General features: G+C 46.0%; 1 protein-coding gene across 5 annotated transcripts in view; it reads left to right on the forward strand.

Moving 5' to 3' along the window:
* The window catches only part of LOC142907461 (uncharacterized), a 206,582-nt gene that overhangs the window by 101,174 nt on the left and 78,901 nt on the right, over positions 1-26,507 (forward strand). For all 5 annotated transcript variants that reach the window (XM_076056975.1, XM_076056976.1, XM_076056977.1 and 2 more), the window contains exons 26-33: positions 923-1,162; positions 2,727-2,883; positions 4,855-4,983; positions 6,163-6,310; positions 9,574-9,611; positions 11,458-13,142; positions 13,776-13,953; positions 21,660-21,907. In XM_076056975.1, the coding sequence (XP_075913090.1) occupies positions 923-1,162; positions 2,727-2,883; positions 4,855-4,983; positions 6,163-6,310; positions 9,574-9,611; positions 11,458-13,142; positions 13,776-13,953; positions 21,660-21,907 (2,823 nt within the window). The remainder of the gene's footprint in view (positions 1-922; positions 1,163-2,726; positions 2,884-4,854; positions 4,984-6,162; positions 6,311-9,573; positions 9,612-11,457; positions 13,143-13,775; positions 13,954-21,659; positions 21,908-26,507) is intronic.

Consider the following 26,507-nt stretch of genomic DNA (forward strand, 5'->3'; position numbering starts at 1 on the left):
TAAGGCCGTCAGTCTAACTCCGTGCTACAACAACAACCACAAGACAACTTAGATTAAGGCCGTCAGTCTAACTCCGTACTACAACAACAACCACAAGACAACTTAGATTAAGGCCGTCAGTCTAACTCCGTACTACAACAACAACCACAAGACAACTTAGATTAAGGCCATCAGTCTAACTCCGTACTACAACAACAACCACAAGACAACTTACAACCACAAGACAACTTAGATTAAGGCCATCAGTCGAATTCCGTACTACAACAACAACCACAAGACAACTTAGATTAAGGCCGTCAGTCTAACTCCGTACTACAACAACAACCACAAGACAACTTAGATTAAGGCCGTCAGTCTAACTCCGTGCTACAACAACAACCACAAGACAACTTAGATTAAGGCCGTCAGTCTAACTCCGTACTACAACAACAACCACAAGACAACTTAGATTAAGGCCGTCAGTCTAACTCCGTACTACAACAACAACCACAAGACAACTTAGATTAAGGCCGTCAGTCTAACTCCGTACTACAACAAAACAAAACCGTGGCCAAACCAAAAAAAAAAAAAATTTTCGACATCACCAAAACAAAGCCACGAATTGCAACGTAACAGCGATCACAGGGACTTGTTCTCCATCATTGTCAACACGTTGCCTGGAACCTTCCGCGGCCGTTCTCCGGAGCCTCGGGGGCGGCGGCGCATTCACCCTGGTGTTGTTGCAAATTCCTAGAAGCGTTCACATTTTCCTTTGAAGCACCCTGCATGCAACAGGCGTCGGGGTCGGCATCGACCCCACGAACCCCTGCACACCGGGCGAGGTCGTTAACATCCCACAGGCATCCCGAGGTGAGGCGTGCGGTGCGGTGCGGTGACGATTGTTCTGCCTCTGCGCTCGCTCGCTCGCTCGCTCGCTCCCCAGGGCAAGGTTTGCGGCCTCTGCGGCAACTTCAACGGCGACGTCCGCGACGATTTCACGACGCGCGGCGGATCCGCCGTGGCGAGCGCCGTGGACTTCGGCAACAGCTGGAAGAGCAAGGAGTCGTGCAGCGCCGTGACTGACGACGCGCAGCCGTGCGCCAGCAACCACTACCGCCTCGCCTGGGCGCAGCGCAAGTGCAACATCCTGCAGGGCGAAGTCTTCCAAGACTGCCACAACTACGTACGCGGCGCCCCGGGGGGCCCCCTCATGCGCCCGCAGTCGAACCCTTGCTGACCGCGGAGTGCGACGCCCCTACAGCCTCGCCCTAACGCTGAGCCTGCGTGGCCCTTGGCCAGGCTCTAGGCCTAGCCCTGACCCCGCGTGGCCCTTGGCCAGGCTCTAGGCCTAGCCCTGACCCTGCGTGGCCCTTGGCCAGGCTCTAGGCCTAGCCCTGACCCTGCGTGGCCCTTGCCCAGGCTCTAGGCCTAGCCCTGACCCTGCGTGGCCCTTACCCAGACTCTAGGCCTAGCCCTGACCCTGCGTGGCCCTTACCCAGACTCTAGGCCTAGCCCAATCTCTACCCCTCACCCAGCCTCTACCCCTCACCCAGTCTCTCACCCTCACCCTGACCCTCACCCTCACCCAGTCTCTACCCCTCACCCAGTCTCTACCCCTCACCCAGCCTCTACCCCTCACCCAGCCTCTACCCCTCACCCAGTCTCTCACCCTCACCCAGTCTCTACCCCTCACCCTCACCCAGTCTCTCAGCCTGACCCTCACCCTCACCCAGTCTCTACCCCTCACCCAGTCTCTCACCCTCACCCAGTCTCTACCCCTCACCCAGTCTCTAACCCTCCCCCAGTCTCTAACCCTGACCCTCACCCTCACCCAGTCTCTAACCCTCACCCTCACCGAGTCTCTACCCCTCACCCTGACCCTCACCCAGTCTCTCACCCTCACCCTGACCCTCACCCAGTCTCTAACCCTGACCCTCACCCAGTCTCTCACCCTCACCCAGCCTCTACCCCTCACCCAGCCTCTCACCCTCACCCTCACCCAGTCTCTCACCCTGACCCTGACCCTCACCCAGCCTCTACCCCTCACCCAGCCTCTCACCCTCACCCTCACCCAGTCTCTCACCCTGACCCTGACCCTCACCCAGTCTCTACCCCTCACCCAGTCTCTCACCCTCACCCAGTCTCTACCCCTCACCCAGTCTCTCAACCTCACCCAGTCTCTACCCCTCACCCAGTCTCTACCCCTCACCCAGTCTCTACCCCTCACCCAGTCTCTACCCCTCACCCAGTCTCTAACCCTCACCCAGTCTCTACCCCTCACCCAGTCTCTACCCCTCACCCAGTCTCTCACCCTCACCCAGTCTCTACCCCTCACCCAGTCTCTCAACCTCACCCAGTCTCTACCCCTCACCCAGTCTCTACCCCTCACCCAGTCTCTACCCCTCACCCAGTCTCTACCCCTCACCCAGTCTCTAACCCTCACCCAGTCTCTACCCCTCACCCAGTCTCTACCCCTCACCCAGTCTCTAACCCTCACCCAGTCTCTACCCCTCGCCCAGTCTCTCACCGAGTCTCTAACCCTCACCCTCACCCAGTCTCTACCCCTCGCCCAGTCTCTCACCGAGTCTCTAACCCTCACCCTCACCCAGTCTCTACCCCTCGCCCAGTCTCTCACCGAGTCTCTAACCCTCACCCTCACCCAGTCTCTACCCCTCGCCCAGTCTCTCACCGAGTCTCTGACCCTGACCCTCACCCTCGCCCCGGCGTCTTTCTGTGACCCCCACCAGGTGGACCGTGCCCCCTACTTCGAGGCGTGCGTGCGCGACTCCTGCGCCTGCGACAGCGGCGGCGACTGCGAGTGCTTCTGCAGTGCTGTGGCGGCGTACGCCCAGGCCTGCAACGAGGCCGGAGTCTGCGTCAGGTGGCGGACGCCCGACCGCTGCCGTGAGTGGACGCCGCCGCAACCGCGTCACGGTTACCGACCGGCGGTGCCGACGGCTATTCGCACCGACGTCAGGATCAGAAAGGGGTTTCATTCGCCGTTGAAAGTTCACACAGACACGGAATTTACTTTGGCAGGAAGGATGGTGCATGCATTCAGCATGTAGGAATCTAAAATCTTAAATAAGTGGTAATAAAGGTGTCAGTTTTTGTGCCAGTTAAAAGGGTAAGACCTATTTCAATATCTTGTTACTGGCAAAGGAGGTCTCATAATGTAAATGCTCACCCCGAGCCCTCGGTACTCTGATGGTGCGCTGTTTTTGAGTTGTACGCCTTTTGGCGTCTTCTGGTCCAACACCAGTGGAGACTGGGCTCTAAGAAAAGCTGTCTCGGGTGTGGACCAATCAAATTCAAGGACAGTGCCAATATCATTATCAGAGTTGTCTCTTTTGTTAGCATTTTGACTGCTTGTGTTGTGGTTATTGCAAACATGATGCCTTGAATAAAGGTGTCAGTTTTTGTGCCAGTTAAAAGGGTAAAACCTATTTCAATAAGTGGTAAACAAGTCTTACTATGATAAGGGTTCAAAGTCTAACTAACACCAAGGGGCTAAAGTATACAAAATTGAATAAATATCGAATATAAAATAGCTGTAAGATACAATCTAAAAATAAAAAAAATACAAATATGGTAACATAGTTAAAATCGGCAAGGTGTCATTCTGTAGATAAAATGTTAAAGTCAGTGTAAGCCCTTGGCCTTGTTTAAGAGGCCGGCAGCGGATGGGAAGAAGCTGTTTTTTGTGGCGTGAGGTTTTGGTCACGATGGACCACATTACTGGCAAGCGACCCTGATGCGATGGTCAACATGCTGACCTTGCGATCCAGATGAGCAACCCGCCCACCCACCCCGGCCCTATAGCAGCAGTACAGGCGTGGATTGTGTGTCCTGTGTGCGGCTTTTACTCGTCAAGTGCCTTACTTGCGGAGTCACGCGAAGTTTCCATCGTTGAGCAACCTTCCTCGGAGCTGTGCTGTGGGGGCAACTGCTCGTACTTTATATTCTTAGTTTTTTCGGTAAAGTCACGTTGAAGAGAAACAACAAAATAATAAAATATATATAAATATATAATATATTTTATTATTTTTGTTGTTTCTCTTCAACGTAAAGTCACGTTGAAGAGAAACAACAAAATAATAAAATATATATATATATAAACATTATATATTTTATTATTTTGTTGTTTCTCTTCAACGTGACTTTACCGAAAAAACTAAGAATATGAATTACTGCAGTCACGAAAGCTTTAAATCAAAATTTGCTCGTACTTTAGTTTTTAATGAGCAAGTCGCCCGCAGCTACTCAGCACATCATCATCATTGTGATCCCGTGGGCCCATAGGTGCCCACTGCACACTTTGTCATTTGTTACAACTCTCCTCTGTCGTGTGCCAATACGGTTCAAGTAGTAGTGGCCACATCTTCCTGGCACCGATGTCGTCAAGCCATCCTCTGTTAAAAGTCTTTCTCTCCCTCTAAGGTACCTTCCATTTTTTGCGAGCAACAGCACCGCTTTATTCGTGGTTCTTTCGGTAAAGTCACCACGTAGAAGGGAAACGATAAAATAATAACAAAATATTTTTATTATAAAAAAATATATACTTTTTATTATTTTATCGTTTCCCTTCTTTATTTTTATCATAATAAAAAATTATTTTATTATTTTATCGTTTCCCTTCTACGTGGTGACTTTACCGAATGCCTGCAGTCACGAAAGCTTTGAATCAAAACGCCACGGCGTTCAACGTTCAATGTTCCTGTGCAGTATGGGGCGTCCGAATGGTTGCCGGTTTCTTCCCCCATCACTGCCCGCATCATCAGGCCGGGACTCTATGCTCAAACCGGTCCGACTTTTGTGCCCTGGAGGCAGACCCAACGTCCGGTACTTCCCTCCCGTGCGCCCTTCCCGTTGCAGCGGTGTTCTGCGACTACTTCGACCAGGACGAGGGCGACTGCACGTGGCACTACAGCCCCTGCGGGAACCTGCCGCTCACCTGCAAGGAGCGGGCGCAACCTGGTGACATTCCCCTGCCCGCCTTGGAAGGTGCGAAGCGCCACTCACGTCCTCAGGGGAAACGCCGGTGTGACACTTCGACAGCGTGAGAGCACCGTCGAGTCTCCTTGCCGAATTGTAAAACCGCAGGCGCAGCCTGGGAAGCGCGATTGTTGGCCTGCGTCCCTTCGACAGCGGAGGATGAGGCGGAGGAGGAGGAGGCGGAGGAGGAGGAGGCGGTGGAGGAGGAGGAGGCACGCAAACTGCTCCAGCTCCCTCTGCTAAAGCCCTCTCGCCGTGGCGAGCAGCAGACCTCGAACATTTGCACGCAGCTCCTGAGCTTGATGCTGCTGCCGCTGCTGTTACACGCGAGAGCAGAACGACACCCACAGCATAAACGTTCGCCGGCCCGCTCTCGTCTCCGAATAAAAGACGCCCAGTTGTAACCTTAAAAGGACCCCCCGTAGGAGCAACACCCAATGAGGGCTACCGGCACTGTGGCACGCACCAGGGGGTCGGTGGCCAGCACCACCACGCCCGGCCGCCTTTGTTTTAACACAGGATGCACTCACGATATCCGTGTTTTAACACAGAATTCACTCACGATATCCGTGTTTTAACACAGGGTGCACTCACGAGTCCGTGTTTTAACACAAGATACGCTCACGATATCCGTGTTTTAATACAGGATGCACCCACAAGGCCCATGTTTTAACACAGAATTCACTCACGATATCCGTGTTTTAACACAAGATGAACTCACGAGTCCGTGTTTTAACACAAGATACGCTCACGATATCCGTGTTTTAATACAGGATGCACCCACAAGGCCCATGTTTTAACACAGAATTCACTCACGATATCCGTGTTTTAACACAAGATGAACTCACGAGTCCGTGTTTTAACACAAGATACGCTCACGATATCCGTGTTTTAACACAGAATTCACTCACAATGCCCGTGTTTTAACACAGAATGCGTTCACGATGCCCGTGTTTGAACACAGAATTCACTCACGATATCCGTGTTTTAACACAGGATGCGTTCACGATGCCCGTGTTTGAACACAGGATTCACTCACGATATCCGTGTTTTAACACAGGATGCGTTCACGATATCCGTGTTTTAACACAGGATGCGTTCACGATGCCCGTGTTTTAACGCAGAATTCACTCACGATGCCCGTGTTTTAACACAAAATTCGCTCACGATGCCCGTGTTTGAACGCAGGATGCTTCCCGCACTGCCCGTCCGAATCACCGTACCTGGATGAGAACACGATGCGGTGTGTGCGCAAGGAGGCATGCAGCTGCTTCTTTGGAGACCAAGAAATTCCACCCGGCGGGGAGATCACCCTGTCGGAGACCTGCCAAGTCTGGTGAGTTTACCAAGGCCCTCAACGCGCAGTGGAAGCTGTGACAACGCCAATTCTAGAGCCTCCGGTTTATTTCATACCAAAGGGGTGCGGGGCGTGGGTGGTGGGTGGGTGGTGGGTGGTGGGTGGTGATTGGATTAGATCACTTAAATATAATTGCGTCGTTAAACCCTCCACCACCCAGCACAGCCGATCGGTGAGGTTTTGTCACGTAGACAACAACAACAACTACAACAAAAGTGGCCAATTGGTGACCACTTCGGCACACCGGTTGTCATGTCGGGAGAGTTGAAACCACGACTGGCATTAGCCTTGGCAGGCAGTCATTGGCCCCAACAGTGTCAACATCGGTGGGATGTCCCTGTTGGCACGCGTGTGCTGCGACTGCTCGTAGTGATGGCTCCACCTGTGAGCACCGGAGTGGAGAAGTTGGCCCTCAACAAAGGCCCCCGGTTAATGCGACCACGGCGATGTGCAAAGGGTGGCCGTCCGTAAATGACGTCGCCATCACGCACCTGGGGGGGAGTGGGGTGGTGGGTGGGGGGGTCAGACATTGGTGACGAGGTGTGACGAGGTGTGACGAGGTGTGATGATGTGTGACGAGGTGTGACGAGGGAGGGGGGGGGTCAGACATTGGTGACGAGGTGTGACGAGGTGTGACGAGGGGGGGTCAGACATTGGTGACGAGGTGTGACGAGGGGGGGTCAGACATTGGTGACGAGGTGTGACGAGGTGTGACGATGTGTGATGAGGTGTGACGAGGTGTGACGATGTGTGACGAGGTGTGACGATGTGTGACGAGGTGTGACGATGTGTGATGAGGTGTGACGAGGTGTGACGAGGGGGGGTCAGACATTGGTGACGAGGTGTGACGAGGTGTGACGAGGTGTGACGATGTGTGACGAGGTGTGACGAGGTGTGACGAGGGGGGGGCGGGTGGTTGAGAAATGTGACGTCACGTCAAATTGCGCAACTTTAAATAAACACGTTCTACTTAAATTTCGCTTTAAAGTTTTCGCGGCTGCAAGGATTCATCTTCTTGGGTTCTTTGGGTGAAGTCACCACCACGTAGAATGAGAATAAAATAACAAAATAAAACGATAAAATTCTCACGACGTTTCAGCCCTGTCGTCCCGACAGGTCTGTTCCTTTCACCTGAAGAAGGCCGCTTGTGTTTTGGCCGAAACGTCGCGAGAATTTTACAGTTTTATTTCGTTATTTTATTCTCATTCTACGTGGTGGTGACTTCAACGAACGAACCAAAGAAGACGTTCTACTTAAATTTCGATTTAAAGCTATTCAGACCGCATCCATTATTTTCGTCTCCCCTCCTCCTCCCCCTCCTCCTCTTTCCCGAACATAGATGGACTCATATTCTTAGTTTTTTCGGTAAAGTCACGTTGAAGAGAAACAACAAAATAATAAAATATATATAAAACAATAAAAAAAATTCTCACGACGTTTCGACCATAACTCAAACGGTCATCTTCAGGTGTGTTGGTTCGCATAAATTGATTTTTAAACGGCGCATTTATTTATTTAAAAAACGTTAGCGCCACGCGCAACGATTTGTCAGTTTATTTAGGACTAGTCCATCTATATTCTGAAAAGAGGAGGGGGGAGACGACATTTTTTATAAACCATTTCAGTTCTTAATTGATTGTTCACGCTTACAGTGGCTTTCAGACAGCATACATTATAAAAAAATTCGTCTCCGCCCTCCTCTTTTCAGAATATAGATGGACTAGTCCTAAATAAACTGCCAAATCGCTGCGCGTGGCGCTAACGTTTTTTATAAATAAATAAATGCGCCGTTTAAAAATACATTTATGCAAACCAACACACCTGAAGACGACCATTTGAGTTATGCTCGAAACGTCGTGAGAATTTTTTTATTGTTTTATATATATATTTTATATTATTTTTTTGTTTCTCTTCAACGTGACTTTACCGAAAAAACTAAGAATATAGATTACTGCAGTCACGAAAGCTTTAAATCAAAATTTAAAAAATAGATGGACTCGTCCATCCGAATGACCGCCAAATCGCTCACCGCCGCGTTGGTGCTAACGTTTGAACAACAACAACAAAAAAAACCGGCGAAACTTTTTTCAACTTCGCACCTGCCGGCGACTGCTTCTCGCGTTGCAAGTCGAAGTGCCGCGAGGATGTTATCGTTTTGTATTTGTTGCTGTTGTTGCTGTTGTTGTTGTTTTATTGCTTCTCCTTCTAAGGCGGTGACTCTGCCGAAAGAAACCAAGAATACGTTGTGCCTAATGAAATGGACGTTTTCACGAATGTTTTCTCCCACAACATCAGAGTGCAGCGCCACAGTAAATGGCACGCTACGATGACAATAGCTTAAAGCGATTTGAAGCATTTTCTTGGTTCTTTCGGTAAAGTCACCACGTAGAAAGGGAAACAATAAAATAATAAAAATATAAAACGATAAAATTCTCACGACGTTTTTGACCGCAACACGAGCAGTCATCATCAGGTGTGAAAACCAGCACGTAGAAGGGAAACAATAAAATTATAAAAATATATAAAACAATAAAATAATAAAAATATAAAACAATAAAATTCTCACGACGTTTCGACCACAACACGAGCAGCAATCGTCATCAGGTGTGAAAACCAGCACGTAGAAGGGGAAACAATAAAATAATAAAAATATAAAACAATAAAATTCTCACGACGTTTCGAACGCAACACAAGCAGCAATCATCATCAGGTGTGAAAACCAGCACGTCGAAGGGAAACAAAATAATAAAAATATAAAACAATAAAATTCTCACGACGTTTCGACCGTAACACGAGCACTCATCATCAGGTGTGAAAACCAGCACGTAGAAGGGGAAACAATAAAATAATAAAAAAATATAAAACAATAAAATAATAAAAATATATAAAACAATACAATTCTCACGACGTTTCGACCGTAACACGAGCAGCAATCATCATCAGGTGTGAAACCCAACGGCAAGAATCATTTGAAAGCAGTGGCGGTTTGCGAATATGAATCACTGCAGTCACGAAAGCTTTAAATCGAAGCGATTTGAAGAATGTTTTATTTATTTTGGGGGGGGCAGAGCTTTGTGACGTCATATTTGAGGGGGGGTTCTGACTTTTTGTGAGGCCGCGTGACGATGGGGGGCTGGGCGGGGGGTCAGAAATCGTCCAAAAATCGCGTGACGTCATTTATGGACGGCCCCAAGTGACGCGCTGAGTGACGGCCGCGTCTGCTTCTTCTGTTTCACCTCCAGCACGTGCGAGAGCGCCAACCTCACCTGCTCCGAACCAGGTAAAGCGGCGGGGGCTGCTGGGCTTGCTCTTGCAACGGGGCGCAGAGTGATGCAATCCGGCCCGGGTGTTTGCTATTTCCCTGGTGTCGTCTGCCGGAGGTCTGCTGCTGCTGCTGCTGCTGCTGCCGCGTTTAGTTTGACGCTTAGAAGGCTTTCGCGACCGATATCATTCACGATAAAAAAAGGTTGCTGGGTTTAGGTCGCGTTATTTATGAACGTCTCGTAGCCCTCCCACCGCCCGAGACGGCCAATCAGCAAGAAAGTGTCACGTTGACAAAAGACTAAAAGTGTTTTTCTGTTTGTTGTTGGCGTTCCTCCGCAACCTCCGATTTATCCACGGTTGGCTACGTAAGCTGCGAAATGAAGTTCGTTTTAAAGCTTTCGTGGCTGCAGGAATTCATATTCTTGGTTCTTTCGGTAAAGTCACCGCGTTAGAAGGGAAACAATAAAATAATAACAATATAAAACAATATTAATTCTCTTCTTTGGTTCTTTCAGTAAAGTCACCACCACGTAGAATGAGAATAAAATAATAAATTGATAAAATAAAATAACACAATAATATTCTCACGACGTTTTGGCCACAACACAAGCGGCCTTCATCAGGTGAAGGGACGTGACTGTCTGGAGGACAGCGCTGGAGTGAAAAAGCCACGCTTAGATCACGACCTTTAAGCTGTGTGAGAAGAAACAAAGCGCCTTGACAAAGGAATCAGCATAGAATTTAGCATTGAAATAGCTGAGTGATTAGCTTGTGACTGGTCACAGAAATGGCTATGTTAAAGTCAGAGCATATACATTCACCGAGGCACCTAGTACTCATTTGATGAGTACTAGGTGATGAGTACTAGGTGCCTCGGTTAATGTATATGCTCTGACTTTAACATAGCTATTTCTGTGACCAGTTACAAGCTAATCACTCAGATATTTCAATGCTAAATTATATGCTAATTCCTTTGTCAAGGCGCTTTGTTTCTTCTCACACAGCTTAAAGGTCGTGATCTGAGCGTGGCTTTCTCACTCCAGCGCTGTCCTCGAGACAGTCTCGTCCCTTCACCTGATGAAGGCCGCTTGTGTTGTGGCCGAAACGTCGTGAGAATATTATTGTGTTATTTTATTTTATCAATTTATTATTTTATTCTCATTCTACTTGGTGACTTTACCGAAAGAACCAAAGAAGAGAATTGCATTGTTTTATATTGTTATTATTTTACTGTTTCCCTTCTAACGCGGTGACTTTACCAAAAGAACCAAGAATATGAATCCCTGCAGTCACGAAAACTTTAAAACGAACTTCATTTCGCAGCTTACGTAGCCAACCGTGCATAAATCGGAGGTTGCGGAGGAATGCCAACAACAAACAGAAAAACACTTTTAGTCTTTTGTCAACGTGACACTTTCTTGCTGATTGGCCATCTCGGGCGGCGGCGGGTTTAACGACACGTTTATATTTAAACGATCCAACCCAAAAAAGAAAAAAAAATCTGTATCATGGAAGTTCGACATACGTACACAAACTGCTGGGCAAAAAGCCTCCCCCCGTAAATATCTTTAAATTAATTCGTTTCCTTGGTTGTTCCTGTCCAGCCGTAGCCTTCGAACTCTTGGGTTTTGTCTCTCCATCCTTCCTCCCCGCCATCTTCATCTAAGCCCGTGCGGTATCCACTCCACGGTCACGGGAGATCTCCTTGCCGCCCTGGGAAGGATTCCCTGGGCCAACTCGTTGCCTCGCGGGTGTTCATAGTCCCAGTCTTCGTGTGCATCTTGCACCCTGCTAGCGGTGACAGTGCATGCACACCGCTGGCCCCCGAGCTTACTCGGCTGCTTTCGTTGTTTTTCATTCAGCCGGCTGCTGTTACGATGGACAGCTGTACGACCTGGGAGGAGTGATCGCGAACGAAACGGACAGCGTTGGAGTCTGCACGTACCTCACTTTGTGCACACCCGGTGGTCACGTGGACTACAACCAATACTGCATAGCCACTTCCGCGCCAACCTCCATCATCCTAACAACGCCGATGACGCGGCCGGTCATTTTCTCAACCATTGAGCCTCCCGTGAAGGTGACGGAGGTTAAGCCGGCGGAAAACACACCGCCATCATCGGGTGAAAAGTCACCGCCGCCATCAGCAGGTGAAACGACACCGCCGCCATCATCGGGTGAAAAGTCACCGCCGCCATCATCAGGTGAAACGACACCACCTCCATCATCAGGAGAAAAGACTCCACCACCATCATCAGGTGAAACGACACCACCTCCATCATCAGGTGAAAAGACACCACCGCCATCATCAGGAGAAGAACCAACACCACCTCCATCATCAGGAGAAAAGACACCACCGCCATCATCAGGTGAAAAGACACCACCTCCATCATCAGGAGAAAAGACACCACCGCCATCATCAGGTGAAAAGACACCACCACCATCATCAGGAGAAGAACCGACACCACCTCCATCATCAGGTGAAAAGACACCACCGCCATCATCAGGAGAAGAACCGACATCACCTCCATCTTCAGGAGAAAAGACACCACCTCCATCATCAGGGGAAAAGACACCACCTCCATCATCAGGTGAAAAGACACCACCGCCATCATCAGGAGAAGAACCGACACCACCACCATCATCAGGTGAAAAGACACCACCGCCATCATCAGGAGAAGAACCGACATCACCTCCATCTTCAGGAGAAAAGACACCACCTCCATCATCAGGGGAAAAGACACCACCTCCATCATCAGGTGAAAAGACACCACCGCCATCATCAGGAGAAGAACCGACACCACCCCCATCATCAGGTGAAAAGACACCACCGCCATCATCAGGGGAAAAGACACCACCTCCATCATCAGGAGAAAAGACACCACCGCCATCATCAGGTGAAAAGACACCACCACCATCATCAGGTGAAAAGACACCACCTCCATCATCAGGTGAAAAGACACCACCGCCATCATCAGGAGAAGAACCGACACCACCTCCATCATCAGGTGAAAAGACACCACCGCCATCATCAGGGGAAAAGACACCACCGCCATCATCAGGAGAAAAGACACCACCTCCATCCTCAGGGGAAAAGACACCACCTCCATCATCAGGGGAAAAGACACCACCGCCATCATCAGGAGAAAAGACACCACCGCCATCATCAGGTGAAAAGACACCACCACCATCAGGAGGAAAGACACCACCACCATCAGGAGGAAAGACACCACCACCATCAGGCGGAAAGACACCACCACCATCAGGAGGAAAGACACCACCACCATCAGGAGGAAAGACACCACCACCATCAGGAGGAAAGACACCACCACCAAAAGAAGAGACAAAAAAACCACCTAAACCAACACCACCACATTTACCACCACCACCACCACCACCGCCACCACCACCGCCACCACCACCACCACCACCACCACCGCCACCACGGACTACAAAAGTGACTCCCACCAAGCCTCCACCAAAGATGACTACCAAGGCATCAACAACTCTGAGCAACGACTGCAATGCTCTGAGTCCGCCACGAAAGGCAAGCCCCTGTCCCCCTCTCCACACATCCCGTTTGTTGTTCTCGTGCCACCGCGTGCGATGCCAGTTCACGTCGGAGGATGACAGGGGGGGAAATAAGACGGGCGTTATTCGCGATGAGTGATGGCACGTTTTTGTGACGTAAATATTTACCGTGAACACGATAGAGCGATTTTATGGGCAGATGTCGGTCATCATCACGAGCATCATGACTGTGGCTTTTTACCCTGGGCATGGTGCGAAATGAGAATCTTTCTCTCAGAATCAGAGCCATTATTTTGACTGGGAGGATGAATCTTAGGAGCCCATGAAATTCCTTTTCATGGATATCCAGTTGGGGCATTGGGTCAGCGATTTGTATCAACACGAAATACAAAAAACCCCGACGAAACAGCAAGACTGAAGAGGGTTAAACAAGTCGCTCACAAATGGACGTGGGCCGGCCACAACCGACCGATGGTCTCATTGTGAAATGAGGAATTGTGACCGCCTGGATTCTGGCTACTTAGCACAGATGCGTCGCGACGCAGTCGGTCTGTGCAGTGCGGTGAGGGATGGTGAGGACTCGGGTGAGGACCTTTGTGGCATTGGTGCTGACGCAGTGACTGTGTTCCATCCCCTGCCTCATCCTCAGCGTGGAGAGTCGTGGGATGCTCCCAACTGCATGGTGGCCACGTGCGTGGGCTTCGGCTCAGTCGTGAGCTCCGTGAAGAGGCCCTGCGTGGTGCTGCCCCCTCCCTCGTGCGTCTCTGGACGCAAAGCCGTGAGCGTGCCCAACGCCGATGGCTGCTGCTCCCACTGGGAGTGCGACTGTGAGTGGCGCTAATGAGAGAGGCTCCACATGCACGTGGACGTTTATAGACACAGGGTCTTATATCCTTGGTTCTTTCGGTAAAGTCACCGCGTTAGAAGGGAAGCAATACAATGATAAAAATATAAAAGAATAAAATTCTCACGACGTTTCGACCGCAACACGAGAAGCAGTCATCATCAGGTGTGAAAACCACAGCAAGAAACGTGAGAATTTTATTGTTTTATATTTTTTATTATTTTCTTGTTTCCCTTCTAACGCGGTGACTTTACCGAAAGAACCAAGAATATGAATCCCTGCAGTCACGAAAGCTTCAAATCAGACACAGGGTCTGTTCGCAAGTCGATTTGTCCGCAAGTCCAACTTTACTCCTGACAGTCACAAACGTGTTGTGCGGAATGCTCACTCAGCAAAGGGGGAATGGGTTAAATCTCGACTGGAAGCTTTCGTGACTGCAGGAATTCATAATCTTTGGGCTCTTTCGGTAAAGTCACCACGTAGATGGGTTCAAATAAAATAACTAAAAAACTACGACGCTTCGAGGACGACCGCTCGTGTTGCGATCGTGACGTCGTCGTTTTTATTTTTTATTTTCCTTGAACCTATCGACGTGACTTTACCAAAAGACCCCAGAGAATAAGGGGGAATGGCTTTAAAAGTCGTATTATCTCCTGTAGACATATATAGATGCCGCTGGTTATTTTTTACTACCACCCTCACTACTATCACCACTAAATTTTGATTTAAAACCTTCTAGACTGCAGGGATTCATCTTCTTGGTTCTTTCGGTAAAGTTACGTAGAAGGGAAACAATAAAATAATTAAACATAATAAAATTAAAATTCTCACGACGTTTCGGCCACAACACAAGCAGCCTTCCTCAGGTGAAGAAACAGAACTGTCGGAAAGACAGCGCTTTAGTGAACACAGCCAAGCTTGGCAGCTTCTTCTAAGCTGTGTCGGAGGAGCAGAGCGCCTTCACGAAGGAATTCACATATCAACAGAAGGATTTAGCAGTGAAATAGCTGCTAATCCAACACACTAACACAGCTATTTCAATGCTCCTCCGACCCAGCTTAAAAGACGCTGCCAATCTTGGCAGGGTTCACTAAAGCGCTGTCGTCCTGACAGTTCTGTTCCTTCACCAGAGGAAGGCTACTTGTGTTGTGGCCGAAACGTCGTGAGAATTTTATTTTATTATGTTTTATTATTTTATTTCCATTCTACGTGACCTTACTATCACCACTCTTACGCTTCTGAGACATGATGGGGGTTCATAATGTTCGTGAAAAGTGCAGAAAACGTCGTAGTGAACCGCACAGCGCCAACACAACAGCAGATAGTGGCGGTGGACCGGGCAGAAATGCCGGGAATGCTGGGTAATGGCACCGAAAAACCACCGCTATCTATTGCCAAGGCACCAGGACATACGGGACCAGGTTTGACGTATCTCTGAAAGTTCGTGAGTCGAATGTTCGTGAGTAGAGGAGTCCCTGAGCTACGTGAGTTCATGTGCAGCGCTGCACATGAACTCACGGAGATCATAAAGAGTGGCGACGTTTTATCCGTCGCCACCGTAAGGAAATATCCGTGCTGTCTGATACCGGCAAAACGGCCCCGTAGATATCGATCTTGATTATCATTGACTGCCTGTTGATGGCTGACCGAAGAGAAGCCTTGAAGGATAAACAAAAAAAAATGGTACGTCCAGGATTTTTTCACGGAGTCCCGTGAAATATGAGCGCGGTCCAGAAATCGTCTTTCGATTCCAAAGTAATCGATCCCTAACATTGTTTCCCTTCGCCTATTCACTCGTATTTTAAATAAACCATGCTTATTTATTTTAGACGGCCTCGTACGAGTTCGTATACTGCTGAGGAATGGCTCGCAGTGAGCGCATGGTCTCACCAAACCATAAGCAAAAAAAACTACGGAAGATGTCCGAAAGCATTTTTGTGAAAGGTTCAACGAAAACGATATTTAATTAAGCGATATTGCTTACATTGCATCGCGCACCCATTGGTATGTAACATTTGTCAGTGTTAGTGGATTCAACGAGGGCACAGTACAGCTTTACACAACCGATGGCGTGACCCTACAAGCAGCACCTCTGTCTAGGCCTCGGCAAGATAAGGTAATTTACCCTTTTTTACCGGGTCAAAGGGTAAAGTTGTCGACATGCCAAGGGGTAAGGTAAAGGGTCGGGTAAAGGTAGCGTGGAAGAATTATTACCCGGTAAGTACGGTGCCTTGTTTACCGCTAAAAGCTCCATTGCGCAGTTTGTAGGCCTCCATTTAAAATTGGAATCATCGAGAGTCTTCTATATGAATGAAGCGCTCTACCTGGCATTTACCTGTTACAAACCTTCTTCATGTGTAGTAGTACCCCAGTAATTACCCTGTTACAAACCTTCTTCATGTGTAGTAGTACCCCATTAATGACCCTGTTACAAACTTTCTTCATGTGTAGTAGTACCCCAGTAATTACCCTGTTACAAACCTTCTTCATGTGTAGTAGTACCCCAGTAATTACCCTGTTACAAACCTTGTTCATGTGTAGTAGTACCCCAGTAATTACCCTGTTACAAACCTTCTTGTGTAGTAGTACCCCAGTAATTAGCCTGTTACAAACCTTCTTCATGTGTAGTAGTACCCCAGTAATTACCCTGTTACAAACCTTCTTCATGTGTAGTAGTACCCCAGTAATTACCCTGTTACAAACCTTCTTCATGTGTAGTAGTACCCCAGTAATTACCCTGTTACAAACCTTCTTCATGTGTAGTAGTACCCCAGTAATTACCCTGTTACAAACCTTCTTCATGTGTAGTAGTACCCCAGTAATTACCCTGTTACAAACCTTCTTCATGTGTAGTAGTACCCCAGTAATTACCCTGTTACAAACCTTGTTCATGTGTAGTAGTACCCCAGTAATTACCCTGTTACAAACCTTCTTCATGTGTAGTAGTACCCCAGTAATTACCCTGTTACAAACCTTGTTCATGTGTAGTAGTACCCCAGTAATTACCCTGTTACAAACCTTGTTCATGTGTAGTAGTACCCCAGTAATTACCCTGTTACAAACCTTCTTCATGTGTAGTAGTACCCCAGTAATTACCCTGTTACAAACCTTCTTCATGTGTAGTAGTACCCCAGTAATTACCCTGTTACAAACCTTATTCACGTGTAGTAGTACCCCAGTAATTACCCTGTTACAAACCTTCTTCATGTGTAGTAGTGCCCCAGTAATTTCCCTGTTACAAACCTTGTTCATGTGTAGTAGTACCCCAGTAATTACCCTGTTGCAAACCTTGTTCATGTGTAGTAGTACCCCAGTAATTACCCTGTTACAAACCTTGTTCATGTGTAGTAGTACCCCAGTAATTACCTTGTTACAAACCTTCTTCATGTGTAGTAGTACCCCAGTAATTACCCTGTTACAAACCTTCATCATGTGTAGTAGTACCCCAGTAATTACCCTGTTACAAACCTTGTTCATGTGTAGTAGTACCCCAGTAATTACCCTGTTACAAACCTTCTTCATGTGTAGTAGTACCCCAGTAATTACCCTGTTACAAATCTTCTTCATGTGTAGTAGTACCCCAGTAATTACCCTGTTACAAACCTTCTTCATGTGTAGTAGTACCCCAGTAATTACCCTGTTACAAACCTTCATGTGTAGTAGTACCCCAGTAATTACCCTGTTACAAACCTTCTTCATGTGTATTAGTACCCCAGTAATTACCCTGTTACAAACCTTCATGTGTAGTAGTACCCCAGTAATTACCCTGTTACAAACCTTCTTCATGTGTAGTAGTTCCCCAGTAATTACCCTGTTACAAATCTTCTTCATGTGTAGTAGTACCCCAGTAATTACCCTGTTACAAACCTTCTTCATGTGTAGTAGTGCCCCAGTAATTACCCTGTTACAAACCTTCTTCATGTGTAGTAGTACCCCAGTAATTACCCTGTTACAAACCTTCTTCATGTGTAGTAGTACCCCAGTTCTTACCCTGTTACAAACCTTCTTCATGTGTAGTAGTTCCCCGGTAATTACCCTGTTACAAACCTTCTTCATGTGTAGTAGTACCCCAGTAATTACCCTGTTACAAACCTTCTTCATGTGTAGTAGTGCCCCAGTAATTACCCTGTTACAAACCTTCTTCATGTGTAGTAGCACCCCAGTAATTACCCTGTTACAAACCTTGTTCATGTGTAGTAGTACCCCAGTAATTACCCTGTTACAAACCTTCTTCATGTGTAGTAGTACCCCAGTAATTACCCTGTTACAAACCTTGTTCATGTGTAGTAGTACCCCAGTAATTACCCTGTTACAAACCTTGTTCATGTGTAGTAGTACCCCAGTAATTACCCTGTTACAAACCTTTTTCATGTGTAGCAGTACCCCAGTAATTACCCTGTTACAAACCTTCTTCATGTGTAGTAGTACCCCAGTAATTACCCTGTTACAAACCTTGTTCATGTGTAGTAGTACCCCAGTAATTACCCTGTTACAAACCTTGTTCATGTGTAGTAGTACCCCAGTAATTACCCTGTTGCAAACCTTGTTCATGTGTAGTAGTACCCCAGTAATTACCCTGTTACAAACCTTGTTCATGTGTAGTAGTACCCCAGTAATTACCTTGTTACAAACCTTCTTCATGTGTAGTAGTACCCCAGTAATTACCCTGTTACAAACCTTCATCATGTGTAGTAGTACCCCAGTAATTACCCTGTTACAAACCTTGTTCATGTGTAGTAGTACCCCAGTAATTACCCTGTTACAAACCTTCTTCATGTGTAGTAGTACCCCAGTAATTACCCTGTTACAAATCTTCTTCATGTGTAGTAGTACCCCAGTAATTACCCTGTTACAAACCTTCTTCATGTGTAGTAGTACCCCAGTAATTACCCTGTTACAAACCTTCATGTGTAGTAGTACCCCAGTAATTACCCTGTTACAAACCTTCTTCATGTGTATTAGTACCCCAGTAATTACCCTGTTACAAACCTTCATGTGTAGTAGTACCCCAGTAATTACCCTGTTACAAACCTTCTTCATGTGTAGTAGTTCCCCAGTAATTACCCTGTTACAAATCTTCTTCATGTGTAGTAGTACCCCAGTAATTACCCTGTTACAAACCTTCTTCATGTGTAGTAGTGCCCCAGTAATTACCCTGTTACAAACCTTCTTCATGTGTAGTAGTACCCCAGTAATTACCCTGTTACAAACCTTCTTCATGTGTAGTAGTACCCCAGTACTTACCCTGTTACAAACCTTCTTCATGTGTAGTAGTTCCCCGGTAATTACCCTGTTACAAACCTTCTTCATGTGTAGTAGTACCCCAGTAATTACCCTGTTACAAACCTTCTTCATGTGTAGTAGTGCCCCAGTAATTACCCTGTTACAAACCTTCTTCATGTGTAGTAGCACCCCAGTAATTACCCTGTTACAAACCTTGTTCATGTGTAGTAGTACCCCAGTAATTACCCTGTTACAAACCTTCTTCATGTGTAGTAGTACCCCAGTAATTACCCTGTTACAAACCTTGTTCATGTGTAGTAGTACCCCAGTAATTACCCTGTTACAAACCTTGTTCATGTGTAGTAGTACCCCAGTAATTACCCTGTTACAAACCTTTTTCATGTGTAGCAGTACCCCAGTAATTACCCTGTTACAAACCTTCTTCATGTGTAGTAGTACCCCAGTAATTACCCTGTTACAAACCTTGTTCATGTGTAGTAGTACCCCAGTAATTACCCGGTTACAAACCTTCTTCATGTGTAGTAGTACACCAGTAATTACCCTGTTACAAACCTTCTTCATGTGTAGTAGTACCCCAGTAATTACCCTGTTACAAACCTTCTTCATGTGTAGTAGTACCCCAGTAATTACCCTGTTACAAACCTTCTTCATGTGTAGTAGTACCCCAGTAATTACCCTGTTACAAACCTTCTTCATGTGTAGTAGTACCCCAGTAATTACCCTGTTACAAACCTTGTTCATGTGTAGTAGTACCCCAGTAATTACCCGGTTACAAACCTTCTTCATGTGTAGTAGTACCCCAGTAATTACCCTGTTACAAACCTTCTTCATGTGTAGTAGTACCCCAGTAATTACCCTGTTACAAACCTTCTTCATGTGTAGTAGTACCCCAGTAATTACCCTGTTACAAACCTTCTTCATGTGTAGTAGTACCCCAGTAATTACCCTGTTACAAACCTTCTTCATGTGTAGTAGTACCCCAGTAATTACCCTGTTACAAACCTTCTTCATGTGTAGTAGTACCCCAGTAATTACCCTGTAATCGGGTAATTTGTATGGGGTGAGGGTAAAAGGTAGGGTGAAGGTAGGCTCGTTGCTTTTAGCTTACCTTGCCGAGGCCAACCTCTGTCCTAGCAGCTTTTAACTGAAGAAAGTTACACCACATCTAAGCCTTAAATTGTCACAAGAGAAGATGACACACAAGATGCTGCTGCTGCTGCATTGAGTTAGGATTCAGCGCTAATGTAAATTTGGGTGTCTTCAGCATAACAATGACAACAAAATCCAAATTGGCATACGATATGGCCAGGAGGGCGCCAAACATGTGCAGAACAAACGCGGCCCAAGGACTGAACCCTGAGGGACGACATAAGGAACAGAACACGGGCCTGAATTTATCACATTAACATCACGCTAGTCCCTCACATTAACATCGCCACTTCTGTGCCCTCGTCAAAGAGGCCGCGCTCCTATCTTACAGCTACATGCTAATGTCTCACATTAACATCGCTAGCCCCGGCCACTTCTTAATGACCCTTGGGTTACACCCATTTCAAACCTTGTTAAAACAGTCTGCCTCATCAGCAGGCCACGCTTTCCCACCTGATGACGGACGCTTGTTGTGTTGCGCCCCAAAACGTCGTGATTTATTTTATTTTATACCCACGTGATGACTTTACCGAAAAAAATCAAAGAGTTTGGATTCCTGCAGTCACGGAAGCTACAAATCAAGATTGGTGATAAACTGTTTGCGCTCAGATAGGTAGGAAGTCAACGGTGCCGGAAACTTCCCATGCAGCCTCCCAAACGCTCGAGCAAAATGGAGTGATCAGTGGTGTCAAAGGCAGCAATTCTAGGCCTGGTCGACATCAGCAGCAACCAGCAAGTCATTGACTATCCTAACCAGAGCCGTTTCTGTGCTGTGGCCAGACCTAAAACCGGACTGAAAAGGTGTCAGCAAGACAAATTCGAGCAGATGTTTAAGCTGTAAGGCTTTTGAAAGCTCAAGGATCTCGGGGGGAGATACGGCAGGTTGCAAATTGGACAATGATTACTCGGAGAGTTCTGAATTGAGGCCAACCTTCTTTGAGTAGTGGAATGACCGTGGCACATTTAAAAAGAGAAGGGACAGCACCAGATTGGAGTGAGTGCAGAAGATTGGTCATGAAGACTACAGGAGATGGAACGTTAGCATGAATACATTTAGAAGCAATAGGGATCAAGAGAACGATAAGGTTGGTTTGGAACTAGCAATCAACAAAGCAACGTCTGATTGTGAGAGCTCAGAAAACAGAGACGTCAGATATCTGCAGTTGTGCTGGAACAGTGGGCAGAATGGTAGGAAGACGGAGAGATTTTATATAAAAGACAAATTACGTTGATTTAATATAAAACATTTTTAAGGAACTGGTCAGCATTCGCTTTTGTCCACTCTACGCCACGCAGGCCTCTGCACGGGCTTCGGAGACCCCCACATGCGCACGTTCGACGGAGCGAAGTTCTCGGTGCTGGACCCGTGCAGCTACGTGCTGCTGCAGGAGAAGCGGAAGACCTACGACCTCTCCGTCAGCGCCGACTTCTTCGACTGCGACGCTCGCAACCACGTGTCGTGCCCCCGCACGCTCATCATCGCCTACAAGGGCAACGAGCTGCGTGTCGGACTCGCCTCCGAGGTCGACTTCGCCCTGCGCAAGGTCAGCGCCACGCGCTACGTCTACGTGTGACCTGAAGCACATCGCCACTTGCGTGCCCTCTAATCTCTCACATTAACATCTTGCTGATCTCTCACATTAATATCATGCTAATCTCTCACATTAACATCATGCTAATCTCTCACATTAACATAGCCACTTCCGTGCCCTCATCTCTCACATTAACATCATGCTAATCTCTCACATCAACATAGCCACTTCCATGCCCTCTCACGTTAACAACATGCTAATCCCTCACATTAACATAGCCACTTGCGTGCCCTCTAATTTCTCACATTAACAACATGCTAATCCCTCACATTAACATAGCCACTTGCGTGCCCTCTAATCTCTCACATTAACATCGCCACTTCCGTGCCCTCGTCCAGGCCGCTCTCCTCCTATCTTACAGTTACATGCTAATTTCTCACGTTAACATCACACTAATGTCTCACATTAACATCACGCTAATTTCTCACGTTAACATCACGCTAATTTCTCACATTAACATCACGCTAATTTCTCACGTTAACATCACGCTAATGTCTCACATTAACGTCACGCTAATTTCTCACATTAACATCATGCTAATTTCTCACGTTAACATCACGCTAATGTCTCACATTAACGTCACGCTAATGTCTCACATTAACATCACGCTAATTTCTCACGTTAACATCACGCTAATGTCTCACGTTAACATCACGCTAATTTCTCACATTAACATCACACTAATGTCTCACATTAACATCACGCTAATGTCTCACGTTAACATCACGCTAATTTCTCACATTAACCTCACGCTAATGTCTCACATTAACGTCACGCTAATGTCTCACATTAACGTCACGCTAATGTCTCACATTAACATCACACTAATGTCTCACATTAACATCACGCTAATGTCTCACGTTAACATCACGCTAATTTCTCACATTAACGTCACGCTAATGTCTCACATTAACGTCACGCTAATGTCTCACATTAACATCACGCTAATGTCTCACATTAACGTTACGCTAATGTCTCACATTAACATCACGCTAATTTCTCACGTTAACATCACGCTAATTTCTCACATTAACATCACGCTAATGTCTCACATTAACGTCACGCTAATGTCTCACATTAACATCACGCTAATTTCTCACGTTAACATCACGCTAATGTCTCACATTAACGTTGCAATAATTTCTCACGTTAACATCACGCTAATGTCTCACATTAATGTCACGCTAATTTCTCACATTAACATCACGCTAATTTCTCACATTAACATCACGCTAATGTCTCACATTAACGGCACACTAATTTCTCACGTTAACATCACGCTAATGTCTCACATTAATGTCACGCTAATTTCTCATGTTAACATCACGCTAATTTCTCACATTAACATCACACTAATTTCTCACGTTAACATCACACTAATGTCTCACATTAACGTCATGCTATTGTCTCACATTAACATCACGCTAATGTCTCACATTAACGTCACGCTAATTTCTCACGTTAACATCACGCTAATTTCTCACGTTAATGTCACGCTAATGTCTCACATTAACATCACGCTAATATTTCACATTAACATCACGCTAATGTCTCACGTTAACATCACGCTAATTTCTCACATTAACATCACGCTAATGTCTCACATTAACGTCACACTAATTTCTCACGTTAACATCACGCTAATGTCTCACATTAATGTCACGCTAATTTCTCACGTTAACATCACGCTAATGTCTCACATTAATGTCACACTAATTTCTCAAATTAACATCACGCTAATTTCTCACATTAATATCACGCTAATGTTTCACATTAACATCACGCTAATGTCTCACATTAACATCACGCTAATTTCTCACGTTAACATCACGCTAATTTCTCACATTAACATCACGCTAATGTCTCACATTAACGGCACACTAATTTCTCACGTTAACATCACGCTAATGTCTCACATTAATGTCACGCTAATTTCTCATGTTAACATCACGCTAATTTCTCACATTAACATCACGCTAATTTCTCACGTTAACATCACGCTAATGTCTCACATTAACGTCATGCTATTGTCTCACATTAACATCACGCTAATGTCTCACATTAACGTCACGCTAATTTCTCACGTTAACATCACGCTAATTTCTCACGTTAACGTCACGCTAATGTCTCACATTAACATCACGCTAATGTTTCACATTAACATCACGCTAATGTCTCACGTTAACATCACGCTAATTTCTCACATTAACATCACGCTAATGTCTCACATTAACGTCACACTAATTTCTCACGTTAACATCACGCTAATGTCTCACATTAATGTCACGCTAATTTCTCACATTAACATCACGCTAATGTCTCACATTAATGTCACGCTAATTTCTCACATTAACATCACGCTAATTTCTCACATTAATATCACGCTAATGTTTCACATTAACATCACGCTAATGTCTCACATTAACATCACGCTAATTTCTCACGTTAACATCACGCTAATTTCTCACATTAACATCACGCTAATTTCTCACGTTAACGTCACGCTAATGTCTCACATTAACATCACGCTAATGTTTCACATTAACATCACGCTAATGTCTCACGTTAACATCACGCTAATTTCTCACGTTAACATCACACTAATGTCTCACATTAACATCACGCTAATGTTTCACATTAACATCACGCTAATGTCTCACATTAACATCACGCTAATGTCTCACATTAACATCACGCTAATTTCTCACATTAACGTCACGCTAATATCTCACATTAACATCACACTAATGTCTCACATTAACATCACGCTAATGTCTCACGTTAACATCACGCTAATTTCTCACATTGACGTCACGCTAATGTCTCACATTAACGTCACGCTAATTTCTCACGTTAACATCATGCTAATGTCTCACATTAACATCACGCTAATGTCTCACATTAACATCACGCTAATTTCTCACGTTAACATCACGCTAATGTCTCACATTAACGTCACGCTAATTTCTCACGTTAACATCACGCTAATGTCTCACATTAATGTCACGCTAATTTCTCACATTAACGTCACGCTAATGTCTCACATTAACGTCACGCTAATGTCTCACATTAACGTCATGCTAATTTCTCACGTTAACATCACGCTCATTTCTCACATTAATATCACGCTAATTTCTCACGTTAACATCACGCTAATGTCTCACATTAACGTCATGCTATTGTCTCACGTTAACATCACGCTAATTTCTCACGTTAACATCACGCTAATGTCTCACATTAACGTCACGCTAATTTCTCACGTTAACATCATGCTAATTTCTCACGTTAACATCACGCTAATGTCTCACATTAACATCACGCTAATGTCTCACATTAACGTCACACTAATTTCTCACGTTAACATCACGCTAATGTCTCACATTAACGTCACGCTAATGTCTCACATTAACATCACGCTAATGTCTCACATTAACATCACACTAATGTCTCACATTAACATGACGTTAAGCTCTCACATTAACATCACGCTAATGTCTCACATTAACATCATGCTAATTTCTCACGTTAACATCACGCTAATGTCTCACATTAACATCACGCTAATGTCTCACATTAACATCACGCTAATTTCTCACGTTAACATCACGCTAATTTCTCACATTAATATCACGCTAATTTCTCACGTTAACATCACGCTAATGTCTCACATTAACGTCATGCTATTGTCTCACATTAACATCACGCTAATGTCTCACATTAACGTCACGCTAATTTCTCACGTTAACATCACACTAATTTCTCACGTTAACATCACGCTAATTTCTCACGTTAACATCACGCTAATGTCTCACATTAACGTCACGCTAATTTCTCACATTAACATCACGCTAATGTCTCACATTAACGTCACGCTAATGTCTCACATTAACATGACGTTAAGCTCTCACATTAACATCGCTAGCCCACCCACTTCTTTATGACCCTTGGGCTACACCCATTTCAAGCCTTGTTAAAACAGTCTGCCTCATCAGCAGGCCGTGCTTTCGCACCTGATGACGGACGCTTGTTGTGTTGCGCCCCGAAACGTCGTGATTTATTTTATTTTATACCTACTACGTGGTGACTTTACCGAAAGAACCAAAGAGTCTGTCTGGTAAGGTTCACGACTTCGTGGTCAAGGCTCGCCTGAACAAAAAAATGTTTGTGTGGATTCACCCCCGGGGTTCTGCGTCAGGCCTGTTGCTTTCCAGCATCGACATAGTGCACACTTTGCTCTTTGATACATGAGCACGCGATGTCTTGTCGTTCTTACGATGCTCGGCATGTACATCTGAGCTGACAAGGGGGTCGGTGATAATGTAGGCTCTTTAACAGCTTTGCTTCTCTGACATCAAACATTGGATGAGCTGTAATGTTCTGCAGCTCAATGCCAAAAAGACACCGGCTGCTCCTTGTTGGCACAGAGACGCAATTGTCAAACCCAGACTCACCTGAGGTTGACTCATTAGCTTGCAAAGATGATTCCATCGCTGTCTGTCAAGAGTTTGCGAGTTTGCTTTAGACCATCATCTCGGACCTGGGTGAGCATATC

Source organism: Petromyzon marinus, chromosome 79 (assembly GCF_048934315.1).
Source record: "Petromyzon marinus isolate PM22_M1 ecotype Great Lakes invasive population chromosome 79, UKy_Petmar_22M1.pri1.0, whole genome shotgun sequence".
In the NCBI taxonomy this organism is placed as follows: domain Eukaryota; kingdom Metazoa; phylum Chordata; class Hyperoartia; order Petromyzontiformes; family Petromyzontidae; genus Petromyzon; species Petromyzon marinus.